We start from the raw sequence: 16,745 nt of genomic DNA, 5'->3' as shown, positions 1-16,745 counted from the left end.
GCAGGGTTAGCGGATAAACAGTTCGGAAGCCGGTTACCTAAATCTCCTGCTTCGTTCTCAATAAATGAAATGAAATGGCGTCTGATTTTTAGTGCTGGGAGTGTCCGAGGACATGTTCGGCTCGCCAGGTGCAGGTCTTTTAATCTGACACCCGTAGGCGACCTGTGCATCGTGATGAAGATGAAATGAAGATCACGTCACATACACCCAACCTCCCTGCCAGCGGAATTAACCCGAATCGAACCCGGGAGCCCGGTCACCAAACCCCAGCACGCTAACCAATTAGCTACGGAGCAGGACGTTCTCGATAAAAGGCTATGGCAATGCAGAGGTGAGAAAACGCCTAAGAAACATACACTTTATCTTGCATTAAGTGCTAAACTAATAACAATTTAATTTCGTGTGGTTATTTCTAGCCGAATGCAGCCCTTGTAAGGCAGACCCTCCGATGAGGGTGGGCGGCATCTGCCATGTGTAGGCAACTGCGTGTTATTGTGGTGGAGGATAGTGTTGTGTGTGGTGTGTGAGTTGCAGGGATGTTGGGGACAGCACAAACACCCAGTCCCCGGGCCATTGGAATTAACCAATGAAGGTTAAAATCCCCGACCCGGCCGGGAATCGAACCCGGGACCCTCTGAACCGAAGGCCAGTACGCTGACCATTCAGCCAACGAGTCGGACAGTGTTAATATAAATCGCTTGGGAGTTATTTTTTGCGTGAAACATTGTCCTATCGAAAGAGGGATAGGAGTGGTGGTGGTGGTGATTATTGTTTAAGAGGAAGTACAGCTAGGCAACCATCCTCTATTAATACTAATTAGAGAGAAAATATACGAGGGGTCCGACACTTCGAAAAATGAAGATATCGGCCATAGAAAGACAAGGCCCACGAAGGTCGTGAGAATAAAAAAAACTCCCTAGTATTCGCAAACCTAATACCTTCGGGGTCGGAAAAGAAAAATAGTGACCAAGAGAGGTCAGATAGTATAGATGAAAGTGAGGAGCCTGGCACAAGTTCAGATACCCTGGGTTCCTTTTAGTCGCCTCTTACGACAGCAGGGGATACCGCCCCCACCCACAGGGGGTCCTACAGCAGCCGAATTATCGTTCGCATAGCCATAGTTGTCTCCCTACTGACTGTTGTGTTAACTTGTTTGGGTCAGGGATTTGATGCAGCACTCCATGCCACCCTATCCTGTGCCTACCTTTTCATTTCTACGTAACTACTACCTCTACCGTTCTTACCGCCAACACTCCCATCACAAACCAACATAACACGTCCTGGGTGTCTTAAGATGTGTCAAATTTCCCCAAAATTGATCTCCTCTCACCAATTTGATTCAGTATCTCTTCATTCGTGATTCAATTTACCCATTTCACCTTCAGCACACACCACATTTCAAAAGCGTTTATTCTCTTTCTTTGTGAGCTAGTTATAGTCCATGTTTCACTTTCATACAATGCCATGCTCCAGACAAAAATCTTCAAAAACATCCTTCTAATTCCTACAGTATATCAATGTTCGAAGGGAGCAAATGTCATTTCTTTAGAAAAGCTCTTTCTTGCTTGTGCTAGTTTGCATTTTATGTCCTCCTTACTTCTGCAGTCGTTAGTTATTTTACTACCCAGGTAACAATATTCATCTACATCCTTTAAGACTTCAATTCCTAATCTAATATCACCTTCACGTTGTACTCCCCCAAGACTGTGTTCATATTATTATTTTGTATTGGCCCGCCTTGTCAATACTCACATTTATTATTTACATAAATTTATGTGGTAGGCCTACATGTTTTCCTTCAGCAGCATGTCTAAAACCCTTCACTATAAAACTATTACTTCCAACAACGGTTGGAGTTCCTAAGCTTTACACAATTGTTTGTCCTTAAACAGTATTTTACAATGTTTTTTTTGTCGCACCGACACAAGTAGGTCTAAGGCTCTATAAGTCTTTAGAGGTCTTATGGCGACGATCAGATAGGAAAGGCCTAGGAGTGGGAAGGAAACGGCCGTGGCCTTAATTAAGGTACAGCTGCAGCATTTGCCTGGTGTGGAAATGGGAAAGCACGGAAAATTATCTTCACAGCTGCCGACAGTGCAGTTCGAACCCACTATCTTCCGGATGCAAGCTCACAACTGCGTGCCCCTAACCGCACAGCCAACTCGCATGGTTTTTAAACAGTTGTCATAATGTTAATACTCTATCACAATATTTCAAGTAAGTCCGTTTTGCACAAAATATTTTTTTAAATGTCTCTTGATGTGATTTACACATCAGAAAAGTTTCGACGACAATAGTTCAGAATTATCATGGGGGCAACAACCAAAAGATGCGCGCTTCTGAACATGGGTTCAAAATAACATTCCCCACCCAAGGAAAATAAATTCCATTTCTACAAGCCACGTGTTCTTGTATAACCCTATGTGATTAACCAAACATCTACCACACCAAGGGATAGGTTAAGGCAAAAGCTAAAAGAGGAAAGGAATGAGAAAACGAAAATAAAGACTCAAGGTCATAAAGCAAGGACAAGGTGCGTAAAAGAGTACAAATAAAACGAACAGAATTCAAACACAAATAATTAATTACTAGCTCTGGTAGCCGAGTGAGAGAAAGAACAGAGATGGATGTCGCAAGGAAAGAAAATATACTAGAATAGGTGCATAGTTCGAGGAAAGCGAATACACCAAAAAACTACCTTTAGCAGTGAGATCCAAATAAGACATACACCCTGGAAACGGGCGTAAGCGTTATTGTAAGAAAGGAAAGCGATCTGATGGCTCGTCGACTCCATTTCTGCCGGTATAAGGACATCTATGGTCTTAGACAAAGGACCATAAATGCCCAAGAGAACATATATGTAATGTTAGCGCCATCTGGTAACACTACGTCAAAGTAAAAAGAAATGATACAACCAAAGGAACTCGTAATATGCAACGAGTTTAGAACAACTAAAGTAATTCCAGTCCAGTACCAAGATAAATTACATATTTGTGAGTCACGTGTGTCTCATTTTACAGTGAAGGGTTTTAGATATGCTAAGTGAATTTTATATTTGTGGCTTATGAAGGGAATGGCGGCGTTCCCGAAACAGTGGCGTAGCCGGGGAGGGGGGGGGGGGTGGGGGAGGGTACTGGGGTTTAGAACCCCCCATGGAAATTTTACAAAAATAAAATAAACAGAACCTGACAATAAACATTCAGAGAGATAATTGTAAAACCAACAGATCTGCTGAATCTGTTTTCTAAGAAACCTCGAAAGTTGGATTTTAGATTGTAAACTGAAGATTGCTGTAAACTGTTGACCTTGATCGTATCCCCCTGTGGGTATGGCGGTAGAATAAAACTCACGGTATCCCCTGTCCGTCGCAAGAGGCTACTAAAAGGGGCCCAGGGGCTCGTAACTAGGAAGCGTGGGTTGGCGACCACGGGGCCCTTAGCTGAGTCCTGACATTGCTTCCCTCTTGTGCCAGGCTGCTCACTTTCATTTATCCTATCCGACCTCCCTTGGTCAACTCTTGTTCTTTTCGAACCCGACGGTATTAGGTTTGCGAATTCTAGGGAGTCTTTCATTTTGACGCCCTTTGTGGCCCTTGTCTCCCTTCGGCCGATACCTTCATTTTTCGAAGTGTCGGATCCCTTCCACTTTTTTCTCTCTGATTAGTGTTAATAGAGGATGGTTGCCTAGTTGTACTTCCTCTTAAAACAGTAACCACCACCACCACCTTGATTATCCTTGTTGTGTATTTTAATGTAATATTTCGTAGTGTACTGCAGCCTGAATATCAACATAATTCGCTTGTATCAGTGTTCTTATAACACGCACCACAGTTCTGTCACGATTTTGTAACTATAACCCCCTCCTCCCATCGGCCGATCTTGGTTACGTTACTGACCGCACGATAACTATGTAAATAATAAATGTGAGTATTGACAAGATATATTTGTAGCAGTCAATGCGGACCAATTGGACAAAATATGGTCAAAATCATAGATTCAGAAATTTAGCAGGTGAAATTTTCGAAGATGCAAAATTGAGTCCATTGTTCCACCACGACCGTACAAAATTAAACTTTAATATTAGCATTTGGGGCCGTGATTTATTTCTAGTAGAAGATAGAGTGGATAATACAAGTGCATGTTTAATGCTCTTCTTTTTAAAAAAGGGACGCTGTGGTGTCGCGAGTTCTAACCAGGTGGCAACCCTAATCTTGTAGTGCAGGGATGTTAGAATTATCTTGCTTATTGAGTGCAGTTTTCTCGTTCATCGGATTTGAACTCGCTCGTCTTGTTCCCACAAAGAGAAGGTAAGGTTTATTTTTTATTTGTCTTGCTGCACGTAGGTAGCTTTCCCCCCTCCAGACAGGCTGGAGCGCGCGCGCATGCGCACAAACTTTTAAACTGTTTTGACGCTCGGCATATGGCATTCCACGGAGAGAACCGGACGAACGAAGTGAAGTCGTGGGAGAAAGTGGTTGCTGTAATTAATTCTTTGCTTTGTTGTGCGGGGTTTTGTTTAAGATAAATTAAAATTCGTATTAAACCTATCATCATGCTGTATCCATTCTTGTTTGGTAATTCTCCTGACGATATATTTTGTGATAGTTTAAAACATTCCTCTATGTTACCTGTGGAGAAGATCTTGTTAATGTCAGTTGAGGTGTTCGGTTTGTGTTTTGCCGTGTGTCCACGAGTGATGATCTAATGTGTGTGAGTTAAAGTATTGAAGATGGAAATCAAATAATTATTATTTATGAGTGTTCGTGTAAATAATTATTGAAGTAACTTAACACACACGCTTATGTCAGGTGTGTTCTCTGTGTGAATGGTGTCTTTCGTCATGTTCTGGTGCAGAACAGCGCGTCTTGGCTTTGCTATGGAGGAGAATGAAAGGTTGAATTATCGACAACGGACTCGCAAACCTCGGATACAAACCATGCACAACCACCTGTTCCTGTGTTCAATGCTCGTCTCCATCATCTTCTCGCCATTCTGTTCAGCAGGTAAGAGAAGGCGCTTTGCTACCAATTCTTTATAAATTATTTGTTTTTGACTCATGAAGCACGGACCTGCCGCAAATCACAAATCTTAATATTTCGCTGTTAACTTATAAACTTGCTGTTATTCCATTCTGGTGGTCACCTGGAGTTTCATTGTGTGTTCAGTTCGTATTTCATTTTCTTAAAACCAGTTTATGTATTTTTTTCCTTTCACATTTCCAAATTTATTCCGTGATTATTTGTTTGTCTTTTTGTTTGCATTTGCTTCGTTAAGACCCTCTGATGTCCACGTAGTTCTGCCACATAAAGTCCGGTGCTAGTAAAACAATGGAGCTTGTTTAAACCCCCGCACTGTGCGCGCCGACAATGTTATCTTTTTCACTATCATTATTAGAATTAGCTTTTGTTTATAGCTTGGTTATAGATTATTAGTTAAATCAGAAATTCAAGAAAACATTTGGGGATATACTCGGATATTTTTTTTCAGAACAAGTGAATTTGACGTTTTTCAAAGAAGTTTCGTGTGGTTGAGCGAGAACTGGTTACCATTTCTAGATATTTACTGATGAATTCAGTCATTTATGGCAATTAAATATTTTTGACACCAAATACTGCGTTGGTTTTTGAACTGCATGAATGTACAATAAGAATAATAACTACGGTACTGCTATACTTTAAAAGTGACCGGTATGCTATTTTACAAATGCATCCGTTGCGTGGAGCCGCTTCGCTTTATTTGTATATATGCTAAATAAAGTTGTTTCTCTCTAGTTATCTTTTTTTTTTTTTTCTGGTAGATGAACATAATGTGCTTGTTTTCACGCATGGAAATGACTGTTCAGGCAGACCTCTATATGGATTGTGCGAAGGGTTTCTTTTGTCGTGAAAACCTGTATCTGTCCTCACACTTGCTGTTTTGCTAGTGTTAGCGAATGAGACGTGTATTTCTGAAAGTACCGGTATTTTATCACGAGATTTAGAATTTGTCCCTGTAGGCTACTTTCCTCGGAGCTAGTGCCGAGATCAGATCCTCTGTTCTCCTGTCTTATCTTCTTGTGGGATGCTTTGTTCGGATTTCATCATAAGGTATCAATCGTCAGAGTCGCTTACTCAGAGTTCTTTGTGAGAAAATATTTTGTGGTTTCCCTGCAGAGGTGACCTGTTTTCGAACACCCCCCTGTCCACCATGAACATAGATAAAAGGTCATGTTATTGCCTTTATGGTCCGACAACTTATTTTAAAGTTTTCGGAGACGCCGAAGTGCCGGAATTTTATCTCGCTGGAGTTCTTTTATATGCCGGTAAATTTACCTTGACGAGGTTGGCGTATTTGAGTACTTTGCATTACCGTCAATTGATGTGGCTACTGTCAAAGACTACCAGGGCCTACCACTTCCGCCCTGCCTTGGCGTCAGTAGTTTGTGTGGAGGGATGCATTCACTCTGTTTTTTGTGTATCTTTGGTCATCGCCGTGGTGTGGTATTAAGATAGAAAAGCCATACGCCATTTCTATCAACCCAATTACACAAACCCCGAGCAAGAAGAATTAACCACGCATGGTTAAATTCTCCAACCCTGTCAGGATTCGAACCCGGGCTCCTCTGAACCGAAGGCCGCTACAGTGACCATTCACTCACGGAGTTGCTCATTATTGCATATGTAGTTGGTGAGGGGGATAAACCATTTTTAACCGGGCGAGTTGGCCGTGCGGTCAGGGGCGCGCAACTGTGAGCTTGCATCCGGGAGATAGTGGGTTCGAACCCCACTGTCGGCAGCCCTGAAGATGATTTTCCGTGGTCTCCCATTTTCACACCAGGCAAATGCAGGGGCTGTGCCGTAATTAAGGCCACGGCCACTCCCTTCCCACTTCTAGCTCTTTTCCCATCCCATCGTCGCCATAACACCTATCTGTGTCGGTGCGACGTAAAGCCAGTAGAAAAAAAAATTAGGCCTGCCGACACTGGGATTCGAACCCGCTATCACGCGAGTGGAAGGTAACAGTTACTACTTGCTCGTTGCTCGGTTTTGTATAGACTAATCCCAGTTTTACGACGGGATGCCTTTCCTCCACCAGCGGTGTGTAAATGAGGATGCTCCTTTATTTTTTTTAATTTTTTTTTTTTTTTTACACAATGGCTGTCGTAGAATGGGAAATTATACATCTTCTTACACATTGTTCCAGACTGTCCTTTAGAAACAAATGAATGGTACTTAACAAGCCCGAAGGCCTTAGACCGGGGCGGCTATGTCACCGTCAGATAACTCCTCAGTATTCTTCTCACATTGGCTGAGTAGATCTCGAGCTAGCCTTCAGAACCGGGTAAAAAATCCCTGACTTGGCCGAGAATCGAACCTGGGCCCTCCGGGTAATAGGCAGACCCGTTACCAGTAGACTGCGGGGCCAGCTGCGATTTTAAAACTAATAATAATGTTCTTGCCTTTACGTCCCACTAACTACTTTTTCGATTTTTGGAGACGCCGAGGTGCCGAAATTTAGTCCCGCAGGAGTTCTTTTGCGTGCTAGTAAATTACCGACATGAGGCTGACGCATCTGAGCACCTTCAAATACCACCGGACTGAGCCGGGATCGAACCTGTCAAGTTCGGGTGAGAAGGCCGGCGCCTCAATCGTCTGAGCCACTCAGCGATTTAAAAACTAAAAATAATTTAATTTATCTCGTAACCCTTCGTTGTACATTTCACTGTAATCTTTCTCATCACAGAGGGTTCGCTGTGCCTATGTATTTCTAGCCCCCACCCCCTAGTACATAGTAGTATTCACCAGTTAAATAGCTATTTTAAGTTCATTGTTGCTGAATTCTGTAAGCAGAAATCAGCTGCCGGACAAAAATGTATTTTTTTCTTCTTTTTTTTTCCGTTTAATGCCGCAGTGAAACATTCAATGTTTTTGGCAACGCATGGGAAGGGTTGGGAAGGTAGCGGCCGTAACCTTAATTAAGGTACAGCCTCAGCATTTGTCTGGTATCAGAATGGGACACCATGGAAAATTTTCTTTCAGACTTACCGACTGTGGAATTCGAACCCTCTACCTGCCGAATGCAAGCCCATAATCGCACCGCCAACTTCGTAAAACTATATTTGCACCGGTCTGTATTTAGACTGACTTTACTGTACGGCAGTGAAAGCTAGGTGAACTTATATCTTATTTATAATTTAGAAGTAACCGACATGAAAGTAGCGAGAATGATCGGTGGTAAGAACAGGTGAGAACAGTGGCAGGAGGGTACTCGGAATGCGGCCATAAAGGCTACGTTAGGAATGAACTCGATTAATGTATCTGTACACATAAACCGGCTGCAGTGAGGCGAATGGAGGAGGATAGGTTATTCTGCAGCAGTTCTCAGTCTTTGAGAAACTGCTGTCCAGAAAATTATTTTCCGATGAGACGATGGCCCAGTTCCAACAGATTTACTCGGAAATACGTTTCCAGCAAACATGTTACAGTATTTCGTTCGGTTTTGAGAACAAGATTCACCGCCCGTTTCTGTAATCGGCTTCTACGCATATATATATATATATATATATATATATATATTTTTAATTACCGGCGGAATACAGCGGCATTTGCCTTTCCCGAATGTTGACAGATTTGTGTTCCTGAAAATTTCCGATTCTTCAAAAATAAGTGGCACGGTCATTGACGTTTACTACACAAATGTTTCATTTTAGACGCTTATATAGAGAGTTCTGCCTGCTGTCATGTCTTGATGGATGCAGTACTTTTGTATCCATCTCTTGGTACAGGCCAGAGTAAAGTGTAGCTTCCACCGAAGTCCCAGTTTCATCCATGGCATTATATGGAAGCTTCTGGGGTATGGGTTGTGCTGTCTGAGTGTCATGAAAGGTGTTGCTCATAGGGTTAGTTGTGCCTGGCCCAGTGAGGAAAGCAGTGCCAAACTACCTCACTCCTCGTCTTGCCTAGTATGCCTCATGTTGGTGCTGCCATTGAGTTTTGTGGTTTTTCTATAACTGCATAGCCTTTGGTGGTGCTATTTGAGGATCCAACCAGCCTCTGGGCTCATGACCTAACAGACAGGCAGATCTAGAGTCACGAAATTTATTCTTTTTTTGCTATTTGCTTTACGTCGCACCGACACAGGTAGGTCTTATGGCGACGACGGGATAGGAAAGGCCTAGGAATGGGAAGGAAGCGACCGTGGCTTTAATTAAGGTACAGCCCCAGCATTTGTCTGCTGTGAAATTGGGAAACCACGGAAAACCATCTTCAGGGCTGCCGACAGTGGGGTTCGAACTCACTATCTTTCGGATGCAAGCTCACAGCTGCGCGCCCCTAACCGCACGGCCAACTCGCCCAGTAAATTATTCTTCTAAGACTATTTGCACCATAAAAAAGTTCGTGAAAAATGCGTCGAAAAGTAAAATGACAAATTCCTGGTAAATATCTCGCAGCCCGGTATAACTGATCCCGGGACTGGTCCGTGGCTAAGAAACACTCACCTAGGAGATTCGTTCATGGAGGGTAAGAGAAGTAGAGGCAGGCCAAGGTTGGACTCGGTTTCTAATGATTTAAAGACAAGAGGTATGGGACCAGACTAGTTACAAATAGAGGGTTGTGAAGAAGTTAGGTTAATCCAGAGGCTTGCTGGCGGAATGCTGAAAGTCATAACAAATATGTGTATGCATTCATTATTTTTTCTTTCTTGGCAAATAATATTCGAATTATTTAATAATAATAATAATAATAATAATAATAATCATCATCTTATTTTTTCTTGAACTCTTGATCAATTTCTAACAGTCTGGTAAGTTCATATTTACTCTTTTCTGTTCTAGTGATTTTCGATGTTTGTTTTTGAATTTTAAGGAATTCCTGCGAATTGATTTCTGATTTGTAAGTGTTCCATCAATGATCAATTGCTTTGTCACACGTGCCATTTCATCATGTATGTTTTCTTCTTCCTGGTGGCATGCCCAGTCTTTTGTGATGCCGTACGTATTGAATATTTGAAGTCATTCCAATTAGCTGGTATATATCCAAGAAATATGTATGTGTATGTTTAGTCCTCAGCCCGAAGGCTGGTTGGATCCTCAACAGCTCTGCCATCAGCTGTCATAGATGGCCTAGGCATCACTGAAGAGGCGTACTAGGAAAATTAGGAGTGAGGTAGTTTCCCGTTGCTTTCCTCACCGAGCCAGAGTTGCTATTACATATCAGTCTGCCAAGCCCACTGAAATGCATGCACCAACTGACCCTATGAGCGATATTTTCACACCATTCATAGCAGGGAGTGGCTGAAGAAGGAATGGCATTACTAGCATCACTCATACGTCAGTCACTTTCATTTTGTCAAAGCCAAGGATAAGACAGAGACAGATCTATGAAAGTAACAATATTGCTCTAGCCCATACCAGAAGACATAGTGCACTGTAAACACTAGGTCCCGCCAGCAAAGGCACCCAAGAAATATATCTGAATTTAATTTAAGGATTTCAGGATCAATTCTTGGTGTTCTAACAGTTCTCAGTTTGGCTTTATTTGGCTTCACTGACTGCTGACCTTCCCTGAGTGGATCTCGAACTAGCCATCAGAACCGGGTAAAAAATCCCTGACTTGGCCGAGAATCGAATCTGGGGCCTCCAGGTACTAGGCAGACTCGTTACTTGTAGACTGCGAGGCTAGCTGCAATTTTAAAACTAATAATAATGTTATTGCCTTTACGTCCCACTAACTACTTTTTCGATTTTTCGGAGACGCCGAGGTGCCGAAATTTAGTCCTGCAGAACTGTTATATGATCAATGTCACATTGGCCTTGCTGATGATTGGGGGATATCCATGTTTTCTTCTTGCTGGGTAGTGCCAGAAAGTGTGTTGACATCATTTTGAAATCAAACGTTTGGCAAAAGTCTACAGTATTAATCTGCTATGAATGGTGTGAAAATATTGCTCATAGGGTCGCTTGGTGCATGCATTTCAGTGGGATTGGCAGACTGATATGTAATAGCAACTTCTGGCTCAGTGAAGAAAGCAACGGGAAACTACCTCACTCCTCATTTCCCTAGTACGCCTCTTCAGGGAATGCCTAGGCCATCTATGACAGCTGATGGCGGAGCTGTTGAGGATCCAACTAGCCTTCGGGCTGAGGACTAAACATACACATTTTGGTTTGTCTGTTTATGTGCTGGATACAATCCCACTGTTCTCTTCTGTACCAACTTGTGCATTAAAGTCTCCCATCAGCACTTTGTTCGTTACTTCCTCTAGTAGTTCCTTACCGAGCTCGATAGCTGCGGCCAGTATCCAGTATTCGGGAGATAATAGGTTCGAACCCTACTGTCGGCAGCCCTGAATATGGTTTTCCGTGGTTTCCAATTTTCACACCAGGCAAATGCTAGGGCTGTACCTTAATTAAGGCCACGGCCGCTTCCTTCCCACTCCTAGCCCCTTCCTGTCCCTTCGTCGCCGCAAGACCTATCTGTGTCGGTGCGACGTAAAGCAACTTGCTAAAAAAAAAAAAAAATCATATACCTTTTGCGGATCTTTTATATTAGAGTTGTTTGTGGGAGCGTGTGCATTGATTAATGTATATGCCTTATTTCCCGATTTAATCGAAAGAAGTGAAATTCTTTCGGAAGAAGATGTAAAATTTAGCACGGAATCGGTAATTTTTCTGAGTGCGAATGCTGTGTCAAATTATGGAGCTTCATTGGATGTGTATATTATCGGCAGTCCTTTGTAGAATCTGTAATTTCCTGATTCAGAGTGATTCCTTGATCTCTATATCGAGTTTCTTGTAATGCTAGAATTTGAATGTCAAGTTTGTCCATTACATCTGTTTTCAGTTTTCCAATTTTGAGTAATGTTCTGATACTTAAAGTTGCTATGAAGTGCTTGCATTTCGGTTTGAAAGATTTGGGAAGCTCTGAAACATTCCCGCATGATGTTCTCGGTCCTCCAGAATCCGATGACTGAGAAAATCTAGTATATCTACTGGAGCCTGGGGTAGAGGCCTTGTTAGCTGTTTGTTCCATCATAGTAATCAGTTGAAGGTTATGGGGAGATCATCCGTAGTCGATCTCAAAATTACAACTAAGGTTTAGAGCCCTAGAGGTTGCATCAAGATGTATTCTGGCTGTTGTTTGGGTTTTTGGCAGTAAGTTTTACGACCGGATGCTCTTCCTGACGTCAACCATCCTCCTCTATCCGGGCTTGGGACCGACAGTAACAGTTAACGAGGCGCATGGAATTTGAAAGAAAAAGAAATCACATGGAATCTATCAAGTTACAGAAGAAATCACGGATACAATCAGGAAACGAAGATTACCGTACTATTTTATGCTCAGTTATACGCAGAATGGATAATAACAAGCCAATAAAGAAAATTTTAAACTTAGCCTTATCAGGGAAAAACCACAATAATTGGCTAAAACAAATCACTGGAGACCTAAATGAAATTGGTATTAATGAAGAAACATTCATGATAGAAAATTCAGAATTTTAATTTACAAACACAAATTTTCTGTAAAGCTCACCCGACTAAATATAGGATAGACTAATCAACGTAAAGAGCAACACAGCGAGAGGATGAAGAGATATTGGGAATAGAAGAAAAAAACAAAATTGTGCTAATAAGTTCAAGCGCACTCGTGGGCATAACGAATCAAGAAATAAGAATAATAATCATATTCATTTAGAGTATGGCTTTTAGTGCCGGGAGTGTCCGAGAATGTGTTCTGCTCACTGGTGCAGGTATTTCCATTTGACGCCCGTGGTTGACTTTCGCGTGTCTGTGTAAGTTGATGGTGAGTGTGTGAAACCCTGTGTTGGTACGTAGCGTACTCCTGTGGAATAACACCAGTCTGTCTGCTCAAAGCTTAACGCCTCCATCCGACGGACAAATCAGTGTCAACAGCGTGCACATGAAGACTGCAGAGAGGTTTGAAATTAAATCCAGGCGCAAGTCGCTGCGCGGTTTGGGTCATGTAGCTGCGGGAGATAGTGGGTTCGAACCCCACTGTCAGCAGCCCTCAAGTTTATTTGTTTGTTTGAGTGGCTCATACGGTTGAGGCGCTGGCCTTCTGACCCCAGGGTGACAGGTTCGACCCTAGCTCAGTCCGGTGGTATTTGAAGGCGCTCATATTCGTCAGCATCGAGTCAGTAGATTTACTGGCACGTAAAAGAACTCCTGCGGGAAAAATTCCGGATCTCGGCGTCTCCGAAAACCGTAAAGGTAGTTAGTTAGTGGGACGTAAAGCAAGTTGAAGTAACATTATTTTTTATTATAGGTTTTTCATGGTTTCCCATTTTCACATCAGGCTGTAACTTAACTAAGACGACTGTCGCTCTCTACCCACTAATAGCCCTTTCCTATCCCATCCTCTCTGTGTCGATGTGACGTAAAGCAAATCGTAACAATTAAAGTAAAACGTATACCACCACCTCTCTTCCCCTATTACTTGTGATTAGTAGCCACTGTTTTAGGTACACCATGGGAATATCGGGTCCTTGTGATTAGTACACCTAGGTGAGGAGTTGCCTATCAGTGGCGGCGTAGGTCTGCGTTACCTTGCGACGTGCATTACTTGTGACTAACACCGGAGTCTACGTTACTTTTGATTTTTTTTGCTAGTGCCTTTACGTGGCACCATGCCTTTACTGGCTAGATGTAGTGTTTACAGTGCACTATGTCTTCTGGTATGGGCTAGAATAAATTTGTTACTTTCATTGACCTGTCTCAGTCTCATCCTTGGCTTTGACAATATGAAAGTGACTGAGGTATGAGCGATGCTAGTAATACCATTCCTTATGCAGCCAGTCCCTGCTATGAATGGTATGAAAATATCACTCATAGGGTCGGTTGGTGCGTGCATTTCAGTGGGCTTGGCAGACTGATATGTGAGCAACTTCTGCCTCGGTGAGGAAAGCAACGTGAAACTACCTCACTCCTCATTTCCCTAGTACGCTTCTTCAGTGATGCCTAGGCTATCTATGACAGCTGTTGGCATAGCTGTGGAGGATCAGACCAGCCTTCGGGCTGAATACCCAACATTACGTCGCACCTACGCAGATAGGTCTTATGGCGACGATGGGATAGGGAAGGCCTAGAAGTTGGAAGGAAGTGACCGTGGCTTTAATTAAGGTACAGCCCCAAAATTTGCCTGGTGGGAAAATGGGAAACCACGGAAAACCATCTTCAGGTCTGCCGACAGTGGGATTCGGACCCACTATCTCCCGGATGCAAGCTCACAGCCGTGTGCCTTTTAACCGCACGTCCAACTCGCCCGCTACTTTTGATTAGTACCGCAACATTAGAAATACCATGGTTCCACACTGACTTAGCAAATGTCATGGGATAGTCACCTAATAGCGTGTGGGGCCTCCTCTGGCCCTGCGAACTGCAGTGAGACGCCGTGGAAGTGAGTCGACAAGTCCCTGGTAGTCCTCTGGACGCAGCTGACACCAAATTGTTTGCAGAGCGGCCGCCAATGCTGGTCTGTTCGTGGGTGCAGTATCCATGGCACGGAGCCTGCGTTCCAGGACATCCCAGAAATGCTCGATAGGGTTCATATCGGGGTTCGTGGGTGGCCATGGCAGTCGTTGGACCTCCGCTGCATATTTCTGGAACCATTCCCGGGCGACGTGGGAGCGATGTGGCGGCGCGTTATCATCTTGAAACACCGCAGGACCGTCTGGGCGCAGGAAGGCCAAAAATGGGTGGAGATGGATTTCCGAGCAGCTCAACATACCGCGTACCATTCAAAGTCTCTTCCAGAACAACATACCAGGAAAATGCACCCCAGACCATAATAGAGACACCTTGCTTTTGTTGCTCTGGATTTTATGTGCACCTTCCTTCTGCCATCATCAGTTATCCTATTTCCAAAGGAACCTGCGGTCAACAAATTAGGCACGCCACAGAAATTGCGCTCTGAACACATAATTTCTGAGCACAAAGCAGTTTGTTCTCTCCCAAGCTCCTGGTGTTACTTCGTACAATATTACAAAACGAATTATACTACAACCTTCAGGGAAGACTGCTGATTTCAGCGGTATAACTATTTTCCACATAAAGCAATTAAAATAATGATTGAGAATAATAACCTGAACAAGTAAACTTAAATCCGCAAAATCATGTATAGAAATTGCCAGTAAGCGGCCACGTTTTTGTTTCTTCATCCAATAAATGTTGTCTGCGGGGAAAATGTAGAAAATCTTCTATCTTAATTTATCTGAAACATGGGTCTTCTAGTTTTCCTGGAAAATGGCCCTGAAAGTGGTCATATAAATGTCGCTACCTGAGGTCGTTCGGGTCGCGCGCGTCAGTGCAGGCCACAGGACACGACAAATACTTTCGGATTACGCATTATTGGGATAACTTTTATGAAAATACTGGCTGTTGCCCGCTGCTTCGCTCGCGTGAATTTCGTAATTTGATAACAGTAATCGTTCCTCCGTACTGCACTGAGACAGTACCTGAAGATCCCTAAAGTATAAATACTCACCGAAAAATTTAGCTTCATTTACCGCAGAACCTCTTGGTAAACCACGTTTGTGATATTGCGTTGTGTGGCTAAGACGAGCAGGACATGGGAGATTGAACTGTACACTCCTCTCTTAAGTCGAAAAGAAATACGTGTCCTTTATTTTTAAAGGAGGTTCGTAATACCTTATTTCCACGTCTGTAATATCTTCTCTATACTCATAAAAAGAATTCAACTCCTTCTTCATTTCTTTCCAACCCCTCCACCCTCCCCCCTTTAAGTGAATTTTCCGAAAACAAAAAATTGCTTGCTTCTTTATTTTTAAAAGAGATTCCAAATAGTAATTTTTACGTCTGTAACATTTAAATTGTTGAGATATACTAAGTGCATGTTTCTATATCTTTTTAAAGGAGATTCCATGAACCAATTTCTGCGTCTTTAATAAACTGTTAAGTTTTTGAGATATAGAGATACTCATTTTAAAAATGCATCGTCCTTTTCACCTCTTAGCGACGGAATATCCAAAAATCGTTCCTTAGTGAGGACCTACACTGTAATATAACCGTCTTACTAATAAACGGTGTATAACTTTTATACAAAGTTTATACACCGTTTATGTGAAATTCGTTACTAATAAACCGCGTATAAGCCTCCTGTGTATACATCTGTTATAGTTATTCATTGAATTGCTTATACAGACCAGGAGCGTTGTATACGCGCTGTACAGCAGCGAGTAGCGGAAAAAGAAACGAGTGAGCAGTTTATTTTCGTGGTATTTATTGTCTACAGTAATATAATCGTGGTAAAATATTCGACTTATCCATATAACATTGAACACACGTTGAAAGAATGGACGATAACGTTGATGATCTTCACGATATTTTAAACATAGAAGACATACACCATTCAGAGGTTATGGAGGCTAGACATCTTCGTAAAGCAAAACACTTTAAAGAGACGGAATGACAATGAATGACTATAAAATAAATGATGGTTGGGCGTATTTTTGTGTAATAATGTGCTAATGTGTGAAATTGCGAGTTCATTATACATTATCTGCCTCTACAAAGAGCTTTATCAAATTTGAGTACCCTAAAAGGGGACATATTCCTCGACATAAAAAATGGTATAATTTGAAAACCGTACGTAATATGATTTCCATACTTTGTACTTGAATACGCAGAAATATGATGTATAAATGCCTATAGAAACGTTTTTGATCAAACCTTTCATTTAGCTACAAAACAGTTTTTCCTTTCTCCTGAAAACTAAGGATTTTGGAATG

The 16,745-nt window shown here is 42.4% G+C and overlaps 1 protein-coding gene across 2 annotated transcripts in view; it reads left to right on the top strand.

Annotated features, from left to right (window-relative positions):
• Nucleotides 1–4,451: 4,451 nt before the first annotated feature.
• sdk (sidekick cell adhesion molecule) overlaps nt 4,452–16,745 on the top strand; it is a 608,204-nt gene continuing 595,910 nt past the window's right edge. For both annotated transcript variants that reach the window (XM_067157341.2, XM_067157340.2), the window contains exon 1: nt 4,452–5,002. In XM_067157341.2, coding sequence (XP_067013442.2) covers nt 4,825–5,002 — 178 coding nt within the window. In that variant the 5' untranslated portion in view covers nt 4,452–4,824. The remainder of the gene's footprint in view (nt 5,003–16,745) is intronic.

The sequence above is a fragment of the Anabrus simplex genome, chromosome 13 (genome assembly GCF_040414725.1).
Source record: "Anabrus simplex isolate iqAnaSimp1 chromosome 13, ASM4041472v1, whole genome shotgun sequence".
In the NCBI taxonomy this organism is placed as follows: domain Eukaryota; kingdom Metazoa; phylum Arthropoda; class Insecta; order Orthoptera; family Tettigoniidae; genus Anabrus; species Anabrus simplex.
Note: the sequence above shows the minus strand (reverse complement) of the source record. Positions and strands in the feature narration are given on the sequence as shown.